The sequence below is a fragment of the Gamsiella multidivaricata genome (genome assembly GCF_025024155.1).
Source record: "Gamsiella multidivaricata strain RSA 2152 chromosome Unknown BC939scaffold_9, whole genome shotgun sequence".
Lineage (NCBI taxonomy): Eukaryota > Fungi > Mortierellomycota > Mortierellomycetes > Mortierellales > Mortierellaceae > Gamsiella > Gamsiella multidivaricata.
The window spans coordinates 379,269-398,364 of NW_026251717.1; the positions used below are offsets into that span (position 1 = coordinate 379,269).

General features: G+C 49.4%; 5 protein-coding genes across 5 annotated transcripts; 2 read left to right on the forward strand and 3 right to left on the reverse strand.

Moving 5' to 3' along the window:
* Positions 1-449: 449 nt before the first annotated feature.
* BC939DRAFT_440659 (uncharacterized protein) lies at positions 450-2,791 on the reverse strand. Its single transcript, XM_051554107.1, has 2 exons — positions 1,505-2,791; positions 450-1,414 (listed from the first exon to the last, which is right to left on the reverse strand). The coding sequence occupies exons 1-2, from the start codon at positions 2,352-2,354 to the stop codon at positions 531-533; spliced, it is 1,734 nt and encodes a 577-aa protein (XP_051415881.1). The 5' UTR covers positions 2,355-2,791; the 3' UTR covers positions 450-530.
* Positions 2,792-6,842: 4,051 nt separating this feature from the next.
* BC939DRAFT_322043 (uncharacterized protein) lies at positions 6,843-9,305 on the forward strand. The gene is made up of 2 exons (XM_051551527.1): positions 6,843-7,010; positions 7,162-9,305. The coding sequence occupies exon 2, from the start codon at positions 7,263-7,265 to the stop codon at positions 9,030-9,032; it is 1,770 nt and encodes a 589-aa protein (XP_051415882.1). The 5' UTR covers positions 6,843-7,010; positions 7,162-7,262; the 3' UTR covers positions 9,033-9,305.
* BC939DRAFT_440667 (Retinoic acid induced 16-like protein-domain-containing protein) lies at positions 9,278-13,610 on the reverse strand. The gene is made up of 2 exons (XM_051554108.1): positions 9,671-13,610; positions 9,278-9,591 (listed from the first exon to the last, which is right to left on the reverse strand). The coding sequence occupies exons 1-2, from the start codon at positions 13,110-13,112 to the stop codon at positions 9,458-9,460; spliced, it is 3,576 nt and encodes a 1,191-aa protein (XP_051415883.1). The 5' UTR covers positions 13,113-13,610; the 3' UTR covers positions 9,278-9,457.
* Positions 13,611-13,674: 64 nt separating this feature from the next.
* BC939DRAFT_483190 (nucleoside phosphatase GDA1/CD39) lies at positions 13,675-15,273 on the reverse strand (the record flags this gene model as incomplete). The annotated part of the gene is made up of 3 exons (XM_051559167.1): positions 13,675-14,573; positions 14,669-15,121; positions 15,192-15,273. 3 exons carry the CDS (start codon positions 15,271-15,273, stop codon positions 13,675-13,677), a joined length of 1,434 nt encoding a protein of 477 aa, XP_051415884.1.
* Positions 15,274-16,254: 981 nt separating this feature from the next.
* Positions 16,255-17,933, forward strand: BC939DRAFT_440677 (uncharacterized protein). Its single transcript, XM_051554109.1, has 2 exons — positions 16,255-17,196; positions 17,805-17,933. The coding sequence occupies exons 1-2, from the start codon at positions 16,683-16,685 to the stop codon at positions 17,837-17,839; spliced, it is 549 nt and encodes a 182-aa protein (XP_051415885.1). The 5' UTR covers positions 16,255-16,682; the 3' UTR covers positions 17,840-17,933.
* The last annotated feature ends 1,163 nt before the right edge of the window (positions 17,934-19,096 follow it).

Sequence of the window (19,096 nt, forward strand, 5' to 3'; positions counted from 1 at the left end):
AGACAGGAAGCCATCGTTAAGGACGCTGGGGAAGATTGCGACGGAGACTCGGGTTGCGGTTGTTAACGCATCTAGAAGTTGTAGAAATGGATGATTTATCTGTCATTTGATAGATGAACTGTTAAACAGCTAGAGTGGCTGGGTCATTTATCATTTCATTTGTCCACTACAGGAGCACTACCCTACAACACAGCATCATCATTGTACTAACTTGCTGCTGCAGCTTCATGGCCAGGTCATTAAGGAAAGGGCAGAGGGGCGATAGTGTGTACAGCCCATGTGTGTTCTCACCAATAAAGCGGGCGTCGCGTTTGCTCAATGGACAGTCGTGCACAGATCGTGGGGAAATAAAGCAGGCTCCCTTTGTTGTGTTTTGTAAGCACTGCAGAAATAAACGCATCCGCGCTAGTGAAAATGCAATATTATCTGGGTATATGTCTCGGCTATTTGTATCGTTATAATCTACTGGCCGTGTCTTTATTTGATAGCATTATCATTATTTACATAATTTTTATTTTTATTTTTTTTGGTTAATGAGGGATGCAGGCTTTTGGCGAAGTCAAGGTTGGACCTTGCACCAGAGGAATACCCTTGTTGAATCCAAAGAACCCTGCATTGACCTGCAACGAAGCAGTGCCATCAGCATGGAGCGCGACATGGTTGGCCGGGCAGGTCTCAGTCTTGTCAGTGTCCCAGTAGGTGTTGACGCCCAAACTGATGGGCGAGCTGATACCGGCCGAGAGAGCTGTAAACCCAAAGACCTTCAGGGCCATGCCCAACGAAGGCGAGACAGTAACGCCGACGCGAACGGTGGCGGTCTCTCGTGATCCAGGAGCAGTCGTGAGAGCACGCTTCTCGTTATGGCTCGACGCTGGATCAGCCCCAAAGTAAAGGGCGGTTTCTGAGCTCTTGCGACTGAGAACGTCTTGCTGGGCAGCGGCAACCTTGGGTGTACCAGGCATAGTACAGGTGCCGAACTGGACGGTGGGGAAGTTGGCGAAGCTACCACTCCATTGAATGACCCATGGGCAGCTGGTGGTGCTTCCGGTGTTGACCAACAGATCCTGGGTGGCCCGCACAAGGACCGCGAGGGAGACCGACCCTCCAAGACCAATACTGGCTCCCATGTCAAAGACACCAGGGACACTGAAGCCAAGCAACGGAATGGGAGCCATGAGGTCGAATCCTGGTGTCGTAACATTAATGTTTGTAAGGGTCAACAGAGGCTGAGAGTTGTTCTTCGAATTGTTTAGAGTGGAGACGGACAACTTGCTCTTGACGCTCAGCTGGGCCTGGTGGTTGATCTGAGTCATGCCGGAAATCTTGGACTCCGAGATACCCCAGTTGGCGCATTTCATCTGGCCATTGAAGATGTTCTTGATGCAAATCTGTTTCCAGGCCATGTTTGCCTGAGCTATAAATCATTAAGAAAAAATTGAACACAAATGTTAGATTACAACCGGCAGGGAACCATGGAACAAGAAGCGACCAAACGACGTCTTACCATAGCCCTTCACGCTACTATTGTCCAGGTTGGCGTCAACATTGTCAGCAGGAATCTGGCTAGCAACATTCTCGGTAGCCGAGGCCAAGTTGTGCTCATAGTCCCACATCGGTCCATCCTCTACTGCAGTTGACCGCTTGTGGAAGTAGAGACCAAGCATCTCATCCATTGGTTTGTGAGCGATCTTAACAGACTGGGCGCGATTCATCTGCGACCAGACGTCAGTCCTGACCACCCTAAAGCTGACAATGTTGGGGTTCTTGCTGTCCAAAAACTGAATGTTCTTGACCAACTTGACAACCGTCTCCATGGGATGATCTTGAGCCCACTTCTTTGCCGTGGAACTCAGGTCATCATAACAGGCCTTGTTCTTCTTGAGATCGACAAAGTCATGAGGGATAATAACGCCAAAGACAGTAGCGGGGGACAACTTCCAGCGACGGGCCTGCTGGGCGTACTCAGGATCCAGTTCGAGTTGCAGCTGAGAGGAACCAGCGGAGCAAGAGATCGACTTGACAGCATTTTGGAACGCGAATGGGTTCAGGGCTTGAATTGTTTTTGAGCCATCGTCTGACTTAAGCTCGACGTCCATATCGACATGATGGCAGGCGCCATAGTATGAGCCTTTCTCTGCATCGATGAACCGGAGCTCGATGGTGTTCTTGGGCTGAAATCTTCCAAGTGTTCGTTTACGACCAGCGTACGAACGGGGCATCAGGTGAATAGGGATAGACTTCATGGGAACTCCATCCTGAATAACAGTATCCGCAGCGAAGACGGACTGGTTGAGGACTGCAAGGCATGCAAGCCAGATGCAAATGAAGACGCGGACATGGTGATGTTGAGCCATTGTGATGGTGTATGGTGTGGAGAGGTGGGTATATTCAAACGGGCTACGAAATATGTGCGTATCAGGTTTTGATAGTCCTGGATGAGTGTTAAAGCACGTCGTTGGTTCTTTGAAGTCCGTGGGGATGGTTGCAAGGAATGGACTGGGCGGTCGGGTGGAGGATTTCGTGTCTGAATCGATGGAGAGAATGTTGGGAAACGCGTGTATTTCGTGGAATGAACACAAGTTTTTGGAGTGCTGTGGTGATCAGGGTGTAGGACGCTCGAAGATGCGAGGACTGGGAGGGAGAACAACGTAGCTCTTTTGAGAGGGTCTAAGCTGCTAGAAAGAGGGGAGAGGGGAGGGGATTATCCCTTTGTTAGGGATCGACGGTAGAGTTGGGACGAGTGAGGAATGCAGTTCCCCGGGGGAAGGGCTCCTTGTATATATATTTCTTGCGTTGTGGTCGTTTGGAGCATTGGAATGCCCAATCGTTTCATCCAAGATTTTTCTGTTCCTGAAGTCCATTGTGAGCAGGCAGGTCGATTATGTAGTCCATGCAGGTGAAAATGCAATACCCAAATTTAAAAATTACATACATGCGAACATTTCGATCGAGCCACTGTTTGTGCCGAGGAAAAATCCACTGCACTGAACCATGTGAAATAAAGTGAGCGAACATTGGACCTTGTCCTCCATAATCGACTCGACGTCCTTTGTACCTGAAGCGGCACGTGCCCTCTGCCCCAATGGTAGCCTATACACATAGTGACCATCATAGACTATGATGCCTGAACAAGGTCAAGATACCCGGACCGTCCGATTTCCCGCCATTTTTTTTCTTGGAGGATGTTGATTGTTTTGACCTTGTGGCCACCTCAGTCTGCGAACCACCATTTGGTATCGAAAGAAGTATTGTTCCTGAATAGGTATTGCCATCCATGGGTGTAATCGATGGACGAAGGGCGAGAAGGAAAGTGGATCATGCATGCATCTTACGGCATATTCGAGCGCGGGAATGGTCTAGTGCATTTGATAAATTAGACCATAGGACTTACCCAAAATGATACACAAAGCGTCGAGAGAGGGCGGGAAAAAACTCGATGCATTTGTAGGTTTACTAGGCGCTTTCTAAATGCGTTTCCCGACCCTACTAAAGTACGCCATCCATGCACCATTAGTATAACACGTACGCAGCAAAGGAGGTCAACAACAATAACTTGAACAGGAAAAACGAAACAACAACAATCAACAAAGTCGAGGCCCATCAAAATCGCTGTTGACTGGTTCGTAGGCTTTACTAGAGATGTACAAAAGAATCCTTGACCTTTGCAACATTGCGCGGCAACAGTGACTCAGCCTAAGAGAAACTTACACGGCAGTTAGGACCCTCTTCCCGCCATGGAGCCCACTTATCCAAAGTGCGACCTTATTTCTCTTATCACTCGTTTTGTTTACTAGGGTTAGGATCTAGAATCTACCTTCAAGCCATGCATCAGTTCAAGAAGCGAGATGAAAACAAGTGGAATGACCATCGCCTGTGTGATATGATAACCTAGTGACCATCAACCGCAGTACTTGGTGGCAGCAAACGGGGCGCTATGGCGGCACTCTCAGGCGCAAAAGCATCCAGGCACAGGTTTGAATGTGAAGACGCAAAATGCGCATGATTGAGTCAAATGAAATGAGGACATGGTACAGCGCTCGGGACGGGAGGAGACAGACGACAAGGCCAAGAACGGCATGGTAGGTTTTTTTTTTTTTTTTTAAGAAGCGTTTAAAGTACCATAAAGGGCTTGCCGTTTTCGATATGGGTCATCATGAGTCCTCAGCGAGCGGTAAAAGTTCTCTTTGAGTTGAGTTGCATGGGGGAAGGCCAGATCCAAATTGCATGCTAATACAAAAGGCCTCCATTCATTGGACAGGACAACCCGTCCCATGCTCCCTCAGCGGACCCTCATTAGTCTGACCATTGACCACGTAAGCTCGTAAGCGTAGGCACATCGCCTTTAAGGTTCTGCTCTTGTCTAGGTCCTACATGCTCTGTCGCACTTCGTTTGCCTGCATTTTTTTTCCCGCCATTTTTTGTTGTTTGCGTTGTTTGCTTGCGTGTAACCCGAACCAAAACATTCCTTCTTCCATCGTTTTCCCTCCCTTTTTTTTGCGATCTAATCCTTTAGAGGGCGTGAGTCGACAGCGCATGATGCCAGTGTCTTGCGGTAGATTTATTCAATTCACACCCATTAAATCTGCTGCACACGGGTCGTTCCTTGACTTTGTTTGTTTATCGTTACTTGAACACGCTCAGACCAAGACAAATCGCAGGGCATCTACCCCCTTCCCCCTCGATTGAGTGCTCGGTGGTCATTTGCTAGATATGTAAAATGTTTGGAAGACAGGCACTCAAAAAAGAGGGGGTATTTTATTCGTATCATATTTCATGCGATATAAAAGACGTGCTCCGCGGGGGAGGAGAGTGTTACAGAAAAGAATGGGTAGTCGTTTGGAAGCAAAACGAAGATCGAGGGGCAGAACGAGCCAATGGTACAACAAGCACCACGTATGAACTTTTATGAGCATACCGAAGTGGCAATCTTGGCAACAGGATGGCCATGCAAGAGGATGTATCCACGTTTTTCCCTACCCGCCTTCCCGCTGCCGGTTGATTGAGGCGATTGCCGCTAAATGAGGCTAGAGCCAGAGTCGGTGATAGAGAGCGAAGGAAGATCATATGCCTATTGCACCTATCTCAACCTGTTTGTGTAGACGCCTCCATTCTTGCCGCCATTTCTATTCTACCATGGAGGGTACACGTATCTGGAGAGCAAGTTGAACACAAAGGTATCTCAACTAGACTAAATACGCAAACTTAATCGAGGATCTGAAATGCCGGCTGGACTGAGTGGCAGATCCATCAGATATGAGCCAGGAAGCCTGAACATGCGTGAAAGAGGAGTCTGCTCAGGACGGCGTGCTGTTGAAACTGTCCCACTTTACTGATAGCGCACTCGTCTCGCCTTGCCTGTCCATATTCTTCTGTGCTTGGAAGCATTTTGGTTTTGCTTGGAAATGCCTACAGAAGTATATTCGATCCAGCTGGCTGGCCCCTTCGTCTTGGCAAGACCCCAGAACCGATAGGCTATACAGTTTCTGTGATATAAATCGCTGACTGGGACTCGAACAGCCGCTATTTCATAGCTTGAATATGTGGGCGCAGAGACGATGCAGAACTCTACAGTACGATACGGTACAGAACATGGTCATGGCCCTTCCTTGACCAACGTGTAGATACCACATTCTTCAGCGCTTTCCGCGTGTGTACCCAGCAATTCTCTCACCACTTCTCCATTGTTCATTATGGTCAAGTAAGATGTCCTAATTGCCAATTAACGGGAAGGCGAACCTGCGTTACGTTTCTGCGCCCCGTTCTGAGTTTTTGTAAATGGAACAATCTCGGTTGATCAGAAGGGGTCCGCCCCATGTTCACTGGCCCAGATCCGCTGCAGTGACTTTGTTCAGCTTCTGGGGGATGTTGTTGAGAGCGCGTATGTGCTTATGCCCTATTGTTTGTTTTGATTACAATATCCTTCCTCGTTTGTTTATACACTGTTCTTTTAGTCATGCTGTATTTTTACGCGGGAACATTTTGTGTTTTTTTTTACGCAGCTCAATAGGAAATGTTCTATGGGATTCCTATTCAATAGTGCGGTAACAATTAGCCTATGGGCATCTCGATATTTATACTAGGCTCGATTGAATTGCGGATAAGCATGGACATACGTTTTTTAAAAACGCATTCAGTCTAGTCAGAGTCTACATATAGGGTCCCTATGATGGCAAAAGCGGCAATGATAGGAAGCTCCATGGTCTACCGTCTACCTTGAGGGTAGGATGTCCCCTCCTTCGACGACTATAAATGTGTCCCTTCATCCCCCGCAAGGAAAAAGAGGATTCCACTCTTTTTTTTCTACCACTTCTCTGGCCTTCTTCAACCTGTACGACGCATCCATTTCTCTTATCTTATCCTACATAGCAGCATTCCTTTCCTTCCTCTCAACGCACCCATCGATATTCTCACTGCACACACCACAGACCTCGTCTACCGCTCCCCTCCTCTCCTCCGTTCACACCCAATATTCGCTCACGGCCTCTGGTCCGCTCCTTCGTTTTTTATCTCCTGTACATTCTGAACTGCTCGCCTGGACTGCCCTTGTTTACTATCCTCTGCACCCTTCTTGAGCCAGCGCAAACGATTTGTAGTTCTTCGCATACAAAAAACGTTCTTCTGCCAATACCCCTTGACCCTTTTAGTCCCCTTGCCTTCTATTGTCTCTTATAAGGTCCCTTTCTCTTATTGCCCCTTTCCTTCCTTCACTGCTCTCACTGCTGTCGATCACTTTCGCTTCGTAGCACCGAGAAGCTGTTGTCTTCTGTATTCTAACATAGTCTACACTTTACGTACTTTTCATATTCACCCTCTATTTGCATATCCAGCCGTCTCTCCTTATTTCCTATTGTCCATACATTAACACGCCCGACACATAACCCTTTCCGCTTTATCGTTCCTTGACCACACTCACACAGTGTTAGTACGTACGTCTGTTCACACACCCCCATTCATTATCGTCTATAAGAAAAAAAAAGGCCACCACGCATACGCTCAAAAGCAGGACACAGGCAAGTCAAAGACCCGCGTTGCATTGCATTGCTGGACATGCACTGATTCATCCATGGAGCAATAGAGAGCAGCTACTAACCATAGTCTCATCGTCTCATCGTCTCATATTTAAACATTTTTATTCCGTCCACTGCTTTACACGAACTACAGAACAACACCTCGTCTCCACCAATCAAAGAACTATCCTTGTTCGCAGAACCCTCCCTTCGATACTTGCCACTACCATCCCCTCACCAAGCAACAGCCACGAGATGGCCAGTTTCTCTGCCGAAGAAAAATATCCCTACCTACGGGAAGGAACAAGCACACCTAGTATACGCGTACAGCAAACATCACAGCATCCATCCTATCACCACCACCAGCTGCCTAGTTCGTCTAGCAACCATCTTTACCAGACATCCCCTTCATCCACTGATGGACCCACTGATTATTACTTCTCGTTCTCAGCGGATCCCCAATACGAATCCAATATTACATCCATGAGTTCACATCAACCAGATCGCCTTCTTCTGGACCTGCATCAGCATATTCAGCTGCTTCAACAACAACACCAGCAACAGCAGGAGCAACAACAGGACGATTTTGGGCTCTTTTCCCACATGACGACCCCTGCCATCTCCGCCGGTCTTCCTCTGTTCGAGTCGTCATTGCCTACGCAATCCTTCGGCTTCCCGGCTGTCATGACGCGTGGCGCGCAAGAGATTGCCGGTGGCATGCAGAACTTGATGGGTCCGCAGACATACTACGCTCCAGTCCCGTCTCCAACGCCGTCCGCCACGTCGTCACCTTCCGCTTCATCATCGGTTGTCTCCTCCCCGATCTCCACAGACTACGATGAGACCCTCGCAGCCATGGCAGCGCCCGTGATCGCGTGCGCGAGTTGCAAGCGTTCCCATATCAAGTGTGATGCTGGACGGCCCTGCCAGAATTGTCTCAAGCACCCCTCCAAGGCCCTGACGTGCCGAGATGCGGTCCCAAAGCCGAGAGGTCGCCCAAAAGGTGGCAGCAAGGCCGCTGCTGAGGCCATGTTCCTGGCCAGATTGCAGTACCAGCAACAGCACCAACTGCGAGACCATCAGCAGTATCAGCAACAGCAGCAACACCAGAACCATTTCCCGCGTACCAGGGTCCTGTCCTTCCCTCAGCAAGCAAGAACGCAGCCACCGCTTCCTCAGTTGCAAACACACCAGCTTCAGCAACAGCAGCAGTATCGTGGTCAACCTCTGCATGTCCTGTCACGGAGCTCTCCGACGTCGCCCGCAGCGGTCGAGCACCGTGGGGTTCGCCTCGCAAGACGCACGTCCTTGCCTGTTTGGCATCATCCATATGCGATGCATCGTCACCCATATTCTAGTGGGCCAGGGGTATCGCCATCCGTACCATCGTCCTGGAACATGGCCGCATCTGGACCAGCGCCGATGTCGTCGTCAGCGATCACGTCATCGTCATCGCCACTATCGTCTCCCACCTTGGTTGGTCCAGCTTCTCAAGATATGTTGCATTCCTTCCCTGTTCAGAGCATAATGCCGTCATCCTACCAGGACCTCGATGCAGTGCATTTTATTCAAGGGTGTCTCCCAGTGGTCGATATGCATCATCATCAGTCACGCAGTGCGACGGCAAGCCCGATTCCCTTCGTGCCCTCCATGGAGCCCTGCCCGCAACAATTGCAGCAGGAGCTATTGCAGCTGCAGATGATGCACCAGAATATGCACGCCACGGTCAAGTCCGAGCCCGAGGAGAGTGGACAGACTATCAAGCCACAAGATCTGCTGCGGGCCGTGTCCGTCAAGTCAGAGTCTGAGGTCGTTGATTCGACTACACCTGAATCACCCAGTGCAGACCTTCAAGATCCAGGGATGGCCACGCTGTTGCAGCAACAGCTCGTGACCCAGGCAGAGCTGCAATTCGTCCAGCAGCGACAAAGCCAACTCCAAGAACAATTCCAGAAGCAGCAGGCTTTGGTCAGCTTGCGGAGGCAGCAGCAGCAGAGGCAGCAGCAACAACAACAGCAGCAGTAATTGCTAATGTGCCATACTTGATAATTAACAAACCAGTTGGACAAATCCTCATTTGTGGTTCACAAGAAACAAAACAAGGGGGGTTTTCTACTATAATTGTATATTCTTTTTGATAATTACCTAGCATCCCGACCATTCATCACTTCATCCCCCCTTCTTTAGTTTTGTGACATTATCATTATTCAAACCAAAAAGTTTTTATTCCATTACCCCCATTACCCCATTATTCCATTATTAATAAATAACTAATCCATTTATTTGCATCCTCGAAAAAGAACCCAAATACTCTATTACGAAATGCATGCTTTCCTGTCAGTCTCACAGAAATCGCACCTTGTCGACTCCCATGGCCTTGCGTACCTGCGCAATCGCGATCACTTCTTTGACAACCTCTTCCAATATAACAACATTCGTCAGCAGTTGTCTCAATGTAACCGTCTTCTCCTTTTGCTGCTGCGACGACCCCTTCTTCTGCGAAGATTTGGATCCAATGGCTGTCGCAAATGACTCCTTGCGAGCATGTCCATAATGACTACTTGGGCGCTGCTGACTCTTGCTCGTAGGTTTCTGCAGATCCGAATTCGCCTCACACTCCACAGGATCCCCGTCTTCTGAACCCATACTTTTCTTATTCTTAGTGCTGCTGCTGTTATTGCCGCCGCCTCTAGCATCCTCCTCGTCCTCGTTCTCATTATCATCTTCACTCAAGCTCATCCTCATCTCTGAGTCCGCCTCGGCCTCATAGTCTGAATCGTCAATGAACCCGTCCGCAAAGAGTGGCTTGATCGTCATAGTATTCATGGCCTTTGCCAACTGGCTTGTTTCATGTGTACCGAACAAAGTTTGTCCATAGATACTCATTGAAGAGCTGCTGATACTGCTGTTGTCCGCTGAGCTGCTGAGAACGCTGTTGCTACTGTTGCTGGTTCCACGTACGGCGGTGGCCATGCCTCTTACGATGACTGGTTGCTTAGGTGAGGCCGTCGCAGCATTATCAGCAGTAGTCCAAGGTGTCCATTGCTGCGAGACAGGTTCATGTGATGCGGTAGCTGTTCTCGAAAGGGGATACGCCGACGATGCCACTGTCGACGCCGAAGAGGATCCTTCTTGATTGTCGGATCCATCTTTATGACCCGGAGGCGCAGACGGATAACGTGGCCCAAGAGTAGAGGTACCGCTCGCCAGAGGACTTGCGCTATTGGACTTGACGTTGCGTTTGCCACCAATACCCGCTGCAACCAAGAAGGGCATGTTGGACGGCGTGGACATCAGACTGGACGGCGAGCTGCTTTTTCGGGGCCGAGAAGTACTGATCTTGACCGTCGTCACTGGGTTTGCCACGTTTCCTTGAATAGATGTTTTCGGATTGCTGTCTTGGAGTGCTGACGACGTGCCTCTAGATCCTGCTCCGGAATCTCCTCCATTGTCGTGGGGACGTGAGCTTGTAAAGCTACCGCTTAGTAGGTTGGGCGAGGAAACAGGTGTGGTCGAAGTCGAAGGTCGAGGGCCTCCGTCGAAACTGCCAGGTGCAGTAAAGAATGATTCGCTCGAAGCATACATGGCTCCTAGATTAAATGGGTTGCTTGAGGTCGGAACTTTGTCAATAAATACTGTTGGCTGAGCGGCGCTGGTGTTGGAATCGCTTAGGTGCAAAAGTTCGCGTCGTCTCTCAATAAGGTACTCGTCAAAACCATCGATCTCACTCCGATAATAGTCCACCTGTTGAGTCAGCGTCCTCAGCATTGTAAAGAAGGGCGGAAACGATTTGAAAGACGGCGGGCCCAATGGCAAAGACGGACCACCTGAACCAGCCTGTGCAAAGAAAGGTAGCGAATCTTCATCATCCGAATCGTAGGTGGCTGCTGAATGGAAAGTGGGATCCAAGCGCGCAAAGATGTGGGAGCCTGTGATGGGAGACTCATTATCGGATTCGTCTCCAGAGTCGCGGTCGACATCCGGCTTCTTGACATCGCTAGTCCTAAAAAGCAGCCAGCCTTCGAGAGAACGGTACGGACATATTGCCAGCGATGTGATCACCCCCGTTAACGCCAAGTTGAGCTCGACCGTGTGTGCGAAGAAGTGCGAGAGTGCTCCCAAGAGACTTTGCAATAACGGGTCGGATGGCAGCAGACGATGCATCTGCATCGTATGGCCAGGGCCTTTACCACAGCGATCCGAAACCGCTTTAGTGCCCGAGTTCTTTTCTTGGTTCTGGCCGAAAGCATCAGCAGCCTTGTCTCCAGAAAGGTCCATCCTGTGGCCGTACTTCATGCTCCGTCGTCGCTGCTTCTTGCGCTCTGCCTCAGACATAGTACCATTGGCTGCTTGCTGGGTGTCGTCGTTCTTGGCTCTATTCAAACACTGGTGAGTCTCAACAGAGGCTTCAGCATCCCGGAGATACGCGTCGTAGCCACAGGCAAAAACATCCTGGGTGTTTCGCGGGTTGATTGTAGCGACGAGAGCAAAGAACAGATCCAGCTCGTGTGCATGATGGTTAATCATGGGTATGTCTCGATATGGGTCCTGCGCAAATCTATTCGCCGCCTGTTCTCGAAGTGCGTTGGCTCGGTTTTCTGGTTGAACGTTGAGCAACTTGAGCGAGTACTTGCAATGTCGCGTGATGATGGTGTTGAGGAGCTTTAGTGTGGCGATGACCGTGGGCTGCGACCGAGACTTGAGCCGTGATAATATCAGATCCTTAAGTGTAAAGCGACCGAGTGCTGTAAAATAAGGTGATGTTGTCTGTGGATTCTGAACCTCTGCGAATGCATCCGTGTCTTCGCTTTCCTTTGACCTGCTGTCCTCCTCGTCGCTTTCCATCAGAAATCCAACCACCAAATCCACAAGCGCCTCGTGCTCGATGACCTGTAGTATTTGGTCAATATAGCTGATCACTGCAACCGAGCTCCCGTCCGTGTCGGAGCACTCCAAGATTGAAGGATATAGGATGCTTTCCAGAAACACAGACTTGAACGAGGCCAAAAGCGTCGCTGCAATCTCGGTATTAGGACATCGTACGAGTACATCCTGACAAAACTCGAGCACCTTTAAGAAGGCGTCTAGGCGCGACTGAAAGTCAGCCGAGGTCGACAGCTCAATGTTCGCCCGCCTTGATGCCCTGATCGCTGTCTCTGTTGATGAAGTATTGTCGGCGGAGAATGTACTGCTACTGTTCAAGTCGTTGGGACTGCCTTTGACGATGAGCTGCCGTGGAAGTTGAGAATAGAGAGCACCAACACCGGCGGTCAAGTACGTTGGGAACTCGGAATCCAAGATGTATTCGCCGAGGGACCCTGTTGCGAGCTCTGTCAGGAATAGGAGACCTGTACGAGCAAAATCGCCGGCCTTTCCTTCACGATGCACGAACTTTGATAAGTAAGTAAAGAGCAGGAACTCATGGCTCCTCTTTAATGTCTGGTTCCCCGTTGGCTCATGTAGTTTGGACGCTGGGGTATTGCTGGTGTCTGCGAACAGACTTGTCTGCTGCTCCTCCACCTCGGTAACTGCCGTTTTGGCGGCCGACGTTGGTTGCTCGCTTGTTTGCAATACTGTAAGTGAGGATGTCGCATCGATGGAAGGCGGATTGAAGTCCAATGATGATAGCGCCAAGTTAGGTTGTTGGCTCAGACTCTTCAAAAGCGCTATCGTCTCTCGACTCTTCTGTAGCCTTTCGGCCACCCTCTCAGGCGTTGTGAGCCACTGTTTGTCGCAGAAGAAGATGTTGAGCAGTTCGGGATATCCATGGATCTTGGAGCAGAGAATGTACATCAGATCGATCAAGTCCTCATGATAACTCTCATTACCCTCCAGCTCGGCCCCGGGAGCGCAGCAGGTCCTTAGTAACTTGACTGTCGGCATATGGACCGCATTATGGACTAGAAATCGATCGTCCAAAAGGTTGATCATCGCGGCCATCGTACGGATCGTCTCCCCGATAATTCCGTGCGGTTGATCTCCGTCGGCACATACGTTCACCAGCTTTGCCAGGACGTTGTTCTTGAGAAGATGCTCCATGCATACGCCTGTTGTCCCTGCGGTGTCCTCTAATCCTGACTCCTCGTCGACAAGAAGATCGACCATGTTCTTCAGACGGAGAGGAATCTCGGTCTGCTGAATAGAGACGTTTCGTTTCTCTGGCGTCGAAATAGCAGCCTATAACATGAGATCGCCGAAGTTATGAGCACTGGTATCTTCTCAAGATTTTCAAGATTTGTCGCTGTAACACCTTACCTGTACGGTAAGCCAGCACTTGTTGAACCGTGAGAGTTGCAGGGCGCTACTGGGCGGCGCCTTGGGAGCTGCCATAATCGTCTTCTTCAATTGGTTCCAAAAGCTGGACTCCATTTTGAAGATATTCTTTTAGGGGGTGAAGACAGTTCGAACAAAAAGAACAATGCAAGCTCATTAAAGTATTAAAATAAAGTAAGTGCGGATTCGGGAAACGAACAGGAATGAGGGCAAAGAATGAGAAGGAATGAGAACAAGGAATGAGGAATGGGTGTGCAAAAACGCAGCTCTCGAGCAGCTGATCGGGTGCACCTATGCCCCCCACTCTTTGCGTTTCTCGATATCAAAAAAGGGGGTGCATCGGACATGAAGGTTGCTCACAAGGAGTTCTTGTCAGATTTATTGAAGTGAAGGTCTATGAATCTAAGGGCAATCCAGAGGTATTGTTGAACCAGTCGCGCTCCTCCAGTACTGCGATGCTGGCGCCGACACACCAGCCTGTCTCGTACCCCTTCAATTTCTTGGCCAGCTTGAACTTTCGCGTCTCCGGAACACCATAGCCATACTCGAGCAGCCCATAAATGTAGCTCAGGTCCATGCACAGCTCCGGCGACTTGTGAATTTCCTTCATCGCCTCTGCAGAGTCATGAAAGTCCTTGAAGCCGTCTTCGTCTCCGATGCAAACGCGGTCCGTCAGCTGTCCCAGTTCCCCAATCGTCATCTCCTGTGCCAATGTTGCGCTTCCAAGTCGAAAAGGGGCCGTGAGGTCAAAGAAGAATGAGAACGCGTAGATATCCTCCTCAACAGAAGCGTGCAACGCCGGTTGGTACACGCCGTTGAAGGAACATGGCGTGATACTGCACGCCTTTTGCTTGTTGAAAATGGCCTCAACTACTGCCCTACACTGCCCTCCTGGATCTGATACGCCAATCAGTACAACAATTTTGCCGCTTGCAGTAGTGAAGTTTTGGCGGAGGCCCACTGGGATGCAAGGGTGGGCATACTCGCCCTCACCTAGCTTGATACCATGTAGGTTGCCGATCGGATTTTCGACCACATAGCTGTTGATCTGGGCGCGCGCCATAATGAGACCGTAGCCGAGATGAGAGTGCTGATAGAGGACGTATTCGTTTCCATTAAAATTCATTGGGTATCGGTGGGTGCCTTGCGCAACAGAGTGGCCGCTAACAACTTTGGGTTCAAAGACCACCTGCGTGGAGGCCCCTCCAAGATCCAAGATGGCCACTGTCGGCTTTTTCTTCAGAGAGTTGAATCGATCCAAGAGATAATTAACCGTAACCCATGCAAATACACCTGGAATCAAATATTTGAGATCGTGGGTTAATACTGAGGATGAAGGGTCAATTCGAACGCACAAACATAATTGAAGACATTAAACATCTGCATACCTTCATCAGCACCATCCATGACAGCCACTCCTTGTTCCTCGATGATCGGGAACGGGTACTTTGACTCAAGCCTTTGGCGGACTGCGGTCAAAATTCTGTTTGACTTTTCCTCTCCAAGCAGGCGCAATCCTGCAGTGGCCTTCACTGCTATCGGAGTACTCGAATGGAGAAAAACGGGGATCGCGTCGAGAACTGCTTCCAGCAATCCATCTAGGCTCCTGGCTGCACCGCCGGCATCATCTCCGTAGGAAGATAGACCCGGCTCCACATGATCGAAGATTTCGTTCTCAAGTTCCGGAGTTGCACTGCAGTAATTGAACTTGTACGCGTGAATCCTCGACCCCATCGATCCAGCATCGACCATGATAACATATTGAATCAGAGGACGCCCAGGATAAGCAACTTTACAGCGAGTCGATGTAATGTTCCGTGGCCATGCTTTGGACGGCAAATCTATCGATCGGATGTAGCGTTAGTCGAGCTGTAGACATGGAACCTGACAGGCGACATTGATATTGCTTACCTATCACGGTCGAGCGAGGTGAGAGCGCAAAGAAAGCCATTGCAAGGACAAAAAGAGCAATCGCCCAGTGCGTGCGATTCATAATGACCGATTCTCTTATGGTCCCTGCTGACAGTCGACTAGTGACCTTCTGGTGGACCATAACTTCTTGCGAGTCCAGAACTGTAGGCTTATCATGGGTTTGAGGTGATACCCCTGACTCCTGTACAAATGAATTTTGCTTGGCTATCCTTTCTGAACGCCGTCTGACAACCCTGCTCGCGCCATTAAGTCGAGGGTCGGGCGAGCATTGGCCTTTGCCACTCTCGCTTTGATGTGCTGACATTCCGAGTACAGGTGGTTCCTGAGACATTGTCCAATGACGAGGCTGCGGAGGCTGTGTGCTGGTTCGGAATTCAGGGACGAGAGCGAAGGAAGGGGAATCTACTTTGCTTGGAACAAAAGTAGACAGCGTGAAATGAAATTGCTGAAGGGATCATGAACGAAGGATGTTGGTCGTGAATAATATAAAAAAAAAAAAAGCTCTTTTTAAAGTTGACAACAATGTTGTCATGAACACCGTCAAAAAAAATAAGTATTCGCCTGTAGACTAGTAAACACGCATCATCCTTCCACATAGAAATGGCTACTACCTTCGACCTTGGCGCAATCGGACCTCCTATACGAGAACATACTCACAAAGACGATATTTGTTGCGGATCGCCAGGAGTAATACTCTCTTTCTTCAGCTTGCAAAGTAGATGACAACGTTAATTGAGTCAAAAGTGTAAAACAGACTTGAAAAGCAATAAAGAAAATGGGCGATCGAGCGTAGACGACGCGTAGACCGAGAAGCAGGGGCAGTCCACGTCTAGTCAGGAACCATCTGGAGTCTCAAAACATCATAAAGATGGGCTGTACCATGCCTGAGGGTCCATCTTCGTAGAACACGCCTATATTTATCCAGTGTAAACTCTCCGCACCAACTGTTCTTCTGCCTTTGTCCTCGCCAGTTTTTTTTTTTTTTTTGTGTATAGTCAGTCTCCCTTCCTTCCGCCTTCTTTCTTTTTCTGCTCTTTTCTTTCTCCTCTGTCCGCTCCCCGCATCTCTGCCCCAGGATCTGGTTTTTACCAGCGGCTCTCCGCACCTCCTTTCTTTCATTCTCTTTTAGCCCCTACCGCAGCCTTGCATCTTGCCCCAACCTCTTTGCAGTGCTTGGATTTACGCGGCATCTGCTGCAGCAACTATTGCTACTAATGGCGCCGATTTTGGGGTCAACTCTCGTAATGGCTGTAGCATATCCAGGTCAGAGAGCAGCCGGGTGCTCCTTCGGTTACAACAACACCTACTATATCCTTGGCGGAACGGTAAGTTAAGGCAATGAATGTGTATTGTGCACAATAATTATTTACCTGGTATGCTCATCTCCATATTTAGTCCAGCCTATCTCAGGAGAGCTACTACAACTTTGCTAACATTCCCCTTCCTATCGACATAACCGTGAATGTGAGTATGACAGTTACATGGACAAAACTTCCAGAACCGCCTGGTTGGCAAGCCATGTCTAGCTTGGACAGCACGCCTCAGTTTGGCTGCGCGTGCAACAAGGATGGCAAAATATTTCTCTTTGGCAACATTGTTGGATTTGCTGTCTTCGATATTCGAACCCAAACCTGGGACACAGGCGCACCGAGCTTCCAGACTTCAGACTTTTTCTATGGCAAACCTGCGAAACCAGTCTGGGGTTCATGCAGCTGTGCGTCCAGTCAGATACAGTATATCTGTTGTCGTCACCACTCTTCCTGCCTATCTTCTTCTGGACTCGCAAGCAAGATCCTTCCAAGGAGTCAAGCTAACCACTATACCACCGAATCTTCACAGATTCTGCATGGATATGTTCCCAGTGCAAACCAAGCCGTCATGTGTGGAGGATCTGTAACCAGTGGACTGACCATAGCTTACACTCAAAATCGCTGCAAACTATCACTGGGTGCTCCTGCATCCAACGCGTTTATTCTGCTTACTGGTAAGTAGGACGGATGCGCCCTCGTAGGGTACAACAATCAATTCATCGTCTTTCCTGGATACCTGGCCGACTATCACACTAGCCAGCCCAGTAGTGTGGCATTCAATCCCAACATGCAGTCGTTGAACCTGTCTGTATCCGTGTGGGCGACAATTCCTAACACTCAGAAGATTGCTTGACGACTCGGTCATATGGATCTACGACACTGATACCAAGAGCGAATACGGTCGTTTTTTTATGGAGATCAACCACTCCTTGGAGAGGCTTACAATGATATCCACTTCTTTGACCTGTCAAACAACTCCTGGGTCCAGTATCTGAGTTCGAGTCCAACCGTCCCAGGCGGCTCCCACGCAGCAGCTATTGGTGGCTCGAATGCGGCGGCTATTGGCGGAGGTGTTGTCGGAGGTGTTGCTCTCATTGCGGTTGTTGTCGCAGGCGTTCGCGCTATGAACCTGCTAGAAGCTCTCCTATCCCGCTTAAAATGAAAGCTGTGTTTTATTTCCAACTCTGTGCGCCAGTCTTCACCTCTGGTTTTTTTTTTTTTTTTTTTTTTTTTTTTTTTTTCGAAAGTATAACACTGACTGAATGCTTTGGTTTATCTTTAGAGCTACTCCGAGGAGTCGAATCTGCAAGACAATGATCGAGATTTTAGCTTGAGCCTACTACAATCATGTAGCCCTCAAGGCATCGCGTCAGTGCGGGGCCCACAAGGTATTAGGCCCATTCAAGGCCCAGAGCTGCATTATCCAGGTTCCGCCATGTAATAAACACGTACGGTATGCTATTGTCAAATTGTCCCCACAGCTGGCTATGCCCGATTGGCCGCCAAGTCCTAGGTACTGGGACCTTCAAATCAGTCCAGTCTCCCAGGAAGAAGAACATACAGATTGCAGCCGCAGTTGCGTAGGGTCCATGTTTAAGCATTTGAGAGCATATTACTCTTATCGTGTACAGCATCAAACTGTACATAGCAGAGAACCGAGGATCGTTGTTGATTTTTTGATGCGGAGTCATGGTTGGGGCTCCCATTTCACGCGTTTTGAGGATGTCTCTAGGCCGTATTGGAGCTGTCTTCGACCCGGGTCCGCGACAGGGATCACGAAGACGCGCTGCCGAAATAAGATTTGGAACCAAGCCACTCATGAAAGCCCATCCTTCGCTTTTCCTCCGTTCGCTGGTTCATCTTTTTCTTTCAAGCACTACACCGTGGAAAACTGCGCGCAGTGTAGCGTTTCATCTCATTCTGAATCAATCCTTCGCATCATAGAACAGACACCCAACACTCGCTTGCCTATGTCTTCAGGCCAATATTTCTGGGGCAATAATGAGGAAATAGAGAAACGGTCTTCTTCGACGTCCTATACGTCGCGTACACGCATGTCGATCCCAGACCTGATCTCAGAGGAGACGGGCCAGGCTTTAGAGGACGATGACGTCGGTCTGATTCGATTCGCTCAAAACCACCCATATATACAACGCCAGCAAAACCCACCCAGCAACAGCGGTAGCAGCATCAATGGCATTGGGAGTGGCGGCGACAACGAGGCTGGCCCAATGTCACACTTGAGGCAAAATCCAAAGCCAAGGATGGTTCTTCACGCGGTCGTGATCCCGTCCCGCAAGAGGACGTATGGGGAAGAGCCACCGGATGAAGAAATGTCATATTCTTTTCATGGTACGTTACGGCTTCATGAGGGGTAGCGGATATAGGAACGCTCAATGACTTTGCCCACTCGCTAATCCGGGAATTTTGTACATCTCACACTTTTATTCCATAGACCCACAACCCTTAAACGACCCGCCCATAACGCCGCCGTCGACAGGCACACCCATCAATACCATACGGAGAAAGCCTTTTACTTTAGCGCAAAGAGCGGTACTGGAGAAATTGTTTATA

What these genes read in the sequence shown, in the direction of transcription:
- BC939DRAFT_440667 (XM_051554108.1), bottom strand. Translation starts at nt 13,112, where the DNA reads ATGGTCGATCTTCTTGTCGACGAGGAGTCAGGATTAGAGGACACCGCA. An exon ending in CGGCAATAACAGCAGCAGCA is followed by an intron (nt 9,592 to 9,670) that starts CTAAGAATAAGA and finishes GCAGAAACCTAC; the next exon opens with GAGCAAGAGTCAGCAGCGCC.
- BC939DRAFT_322043 (XM_051551527.1), top strand. Translation starts at nt 7,263, where the DNA reads ATGGCCAGTTTCTCTGCCGAAGAAAAATATCCCTACCTACGGGAAGGA.
- BC939DRAFT_440677 (XM_051554109.1), top strand. Translation starts at nt 16,683, where the DNA reads ATGACAGTTACATGGACAAAACTTCCAGAACCGCCTGGTTGGCAAGCC. An exon ending in CGCGTTTATTCTGCTTACTG is followed by an intron (nt 17,197 to 17,804) that starts GTAAGTAGGACG and finishes GTTTATCTTTAG; the next exon opens with AGCTACTCCGAGGAGTCGAA.
- BC939DRAFT_440659 (XM_051554107.1), bottom strand. Translation starts at nt 2,354, where the DNA reads ATGGCTCAACATCACCATGTCCGCGTCTTCATTTGCATCTGGCTTGCA. An exon ending in TAGTAGCGTGAAGGGCTATG is followed by an intron (nt 1,415 to 1,504) that starts GTAAGACGTCGT and finishes AATGATTTATAG; the next exon opens with CTCAGGCAAACATGGCCTGG.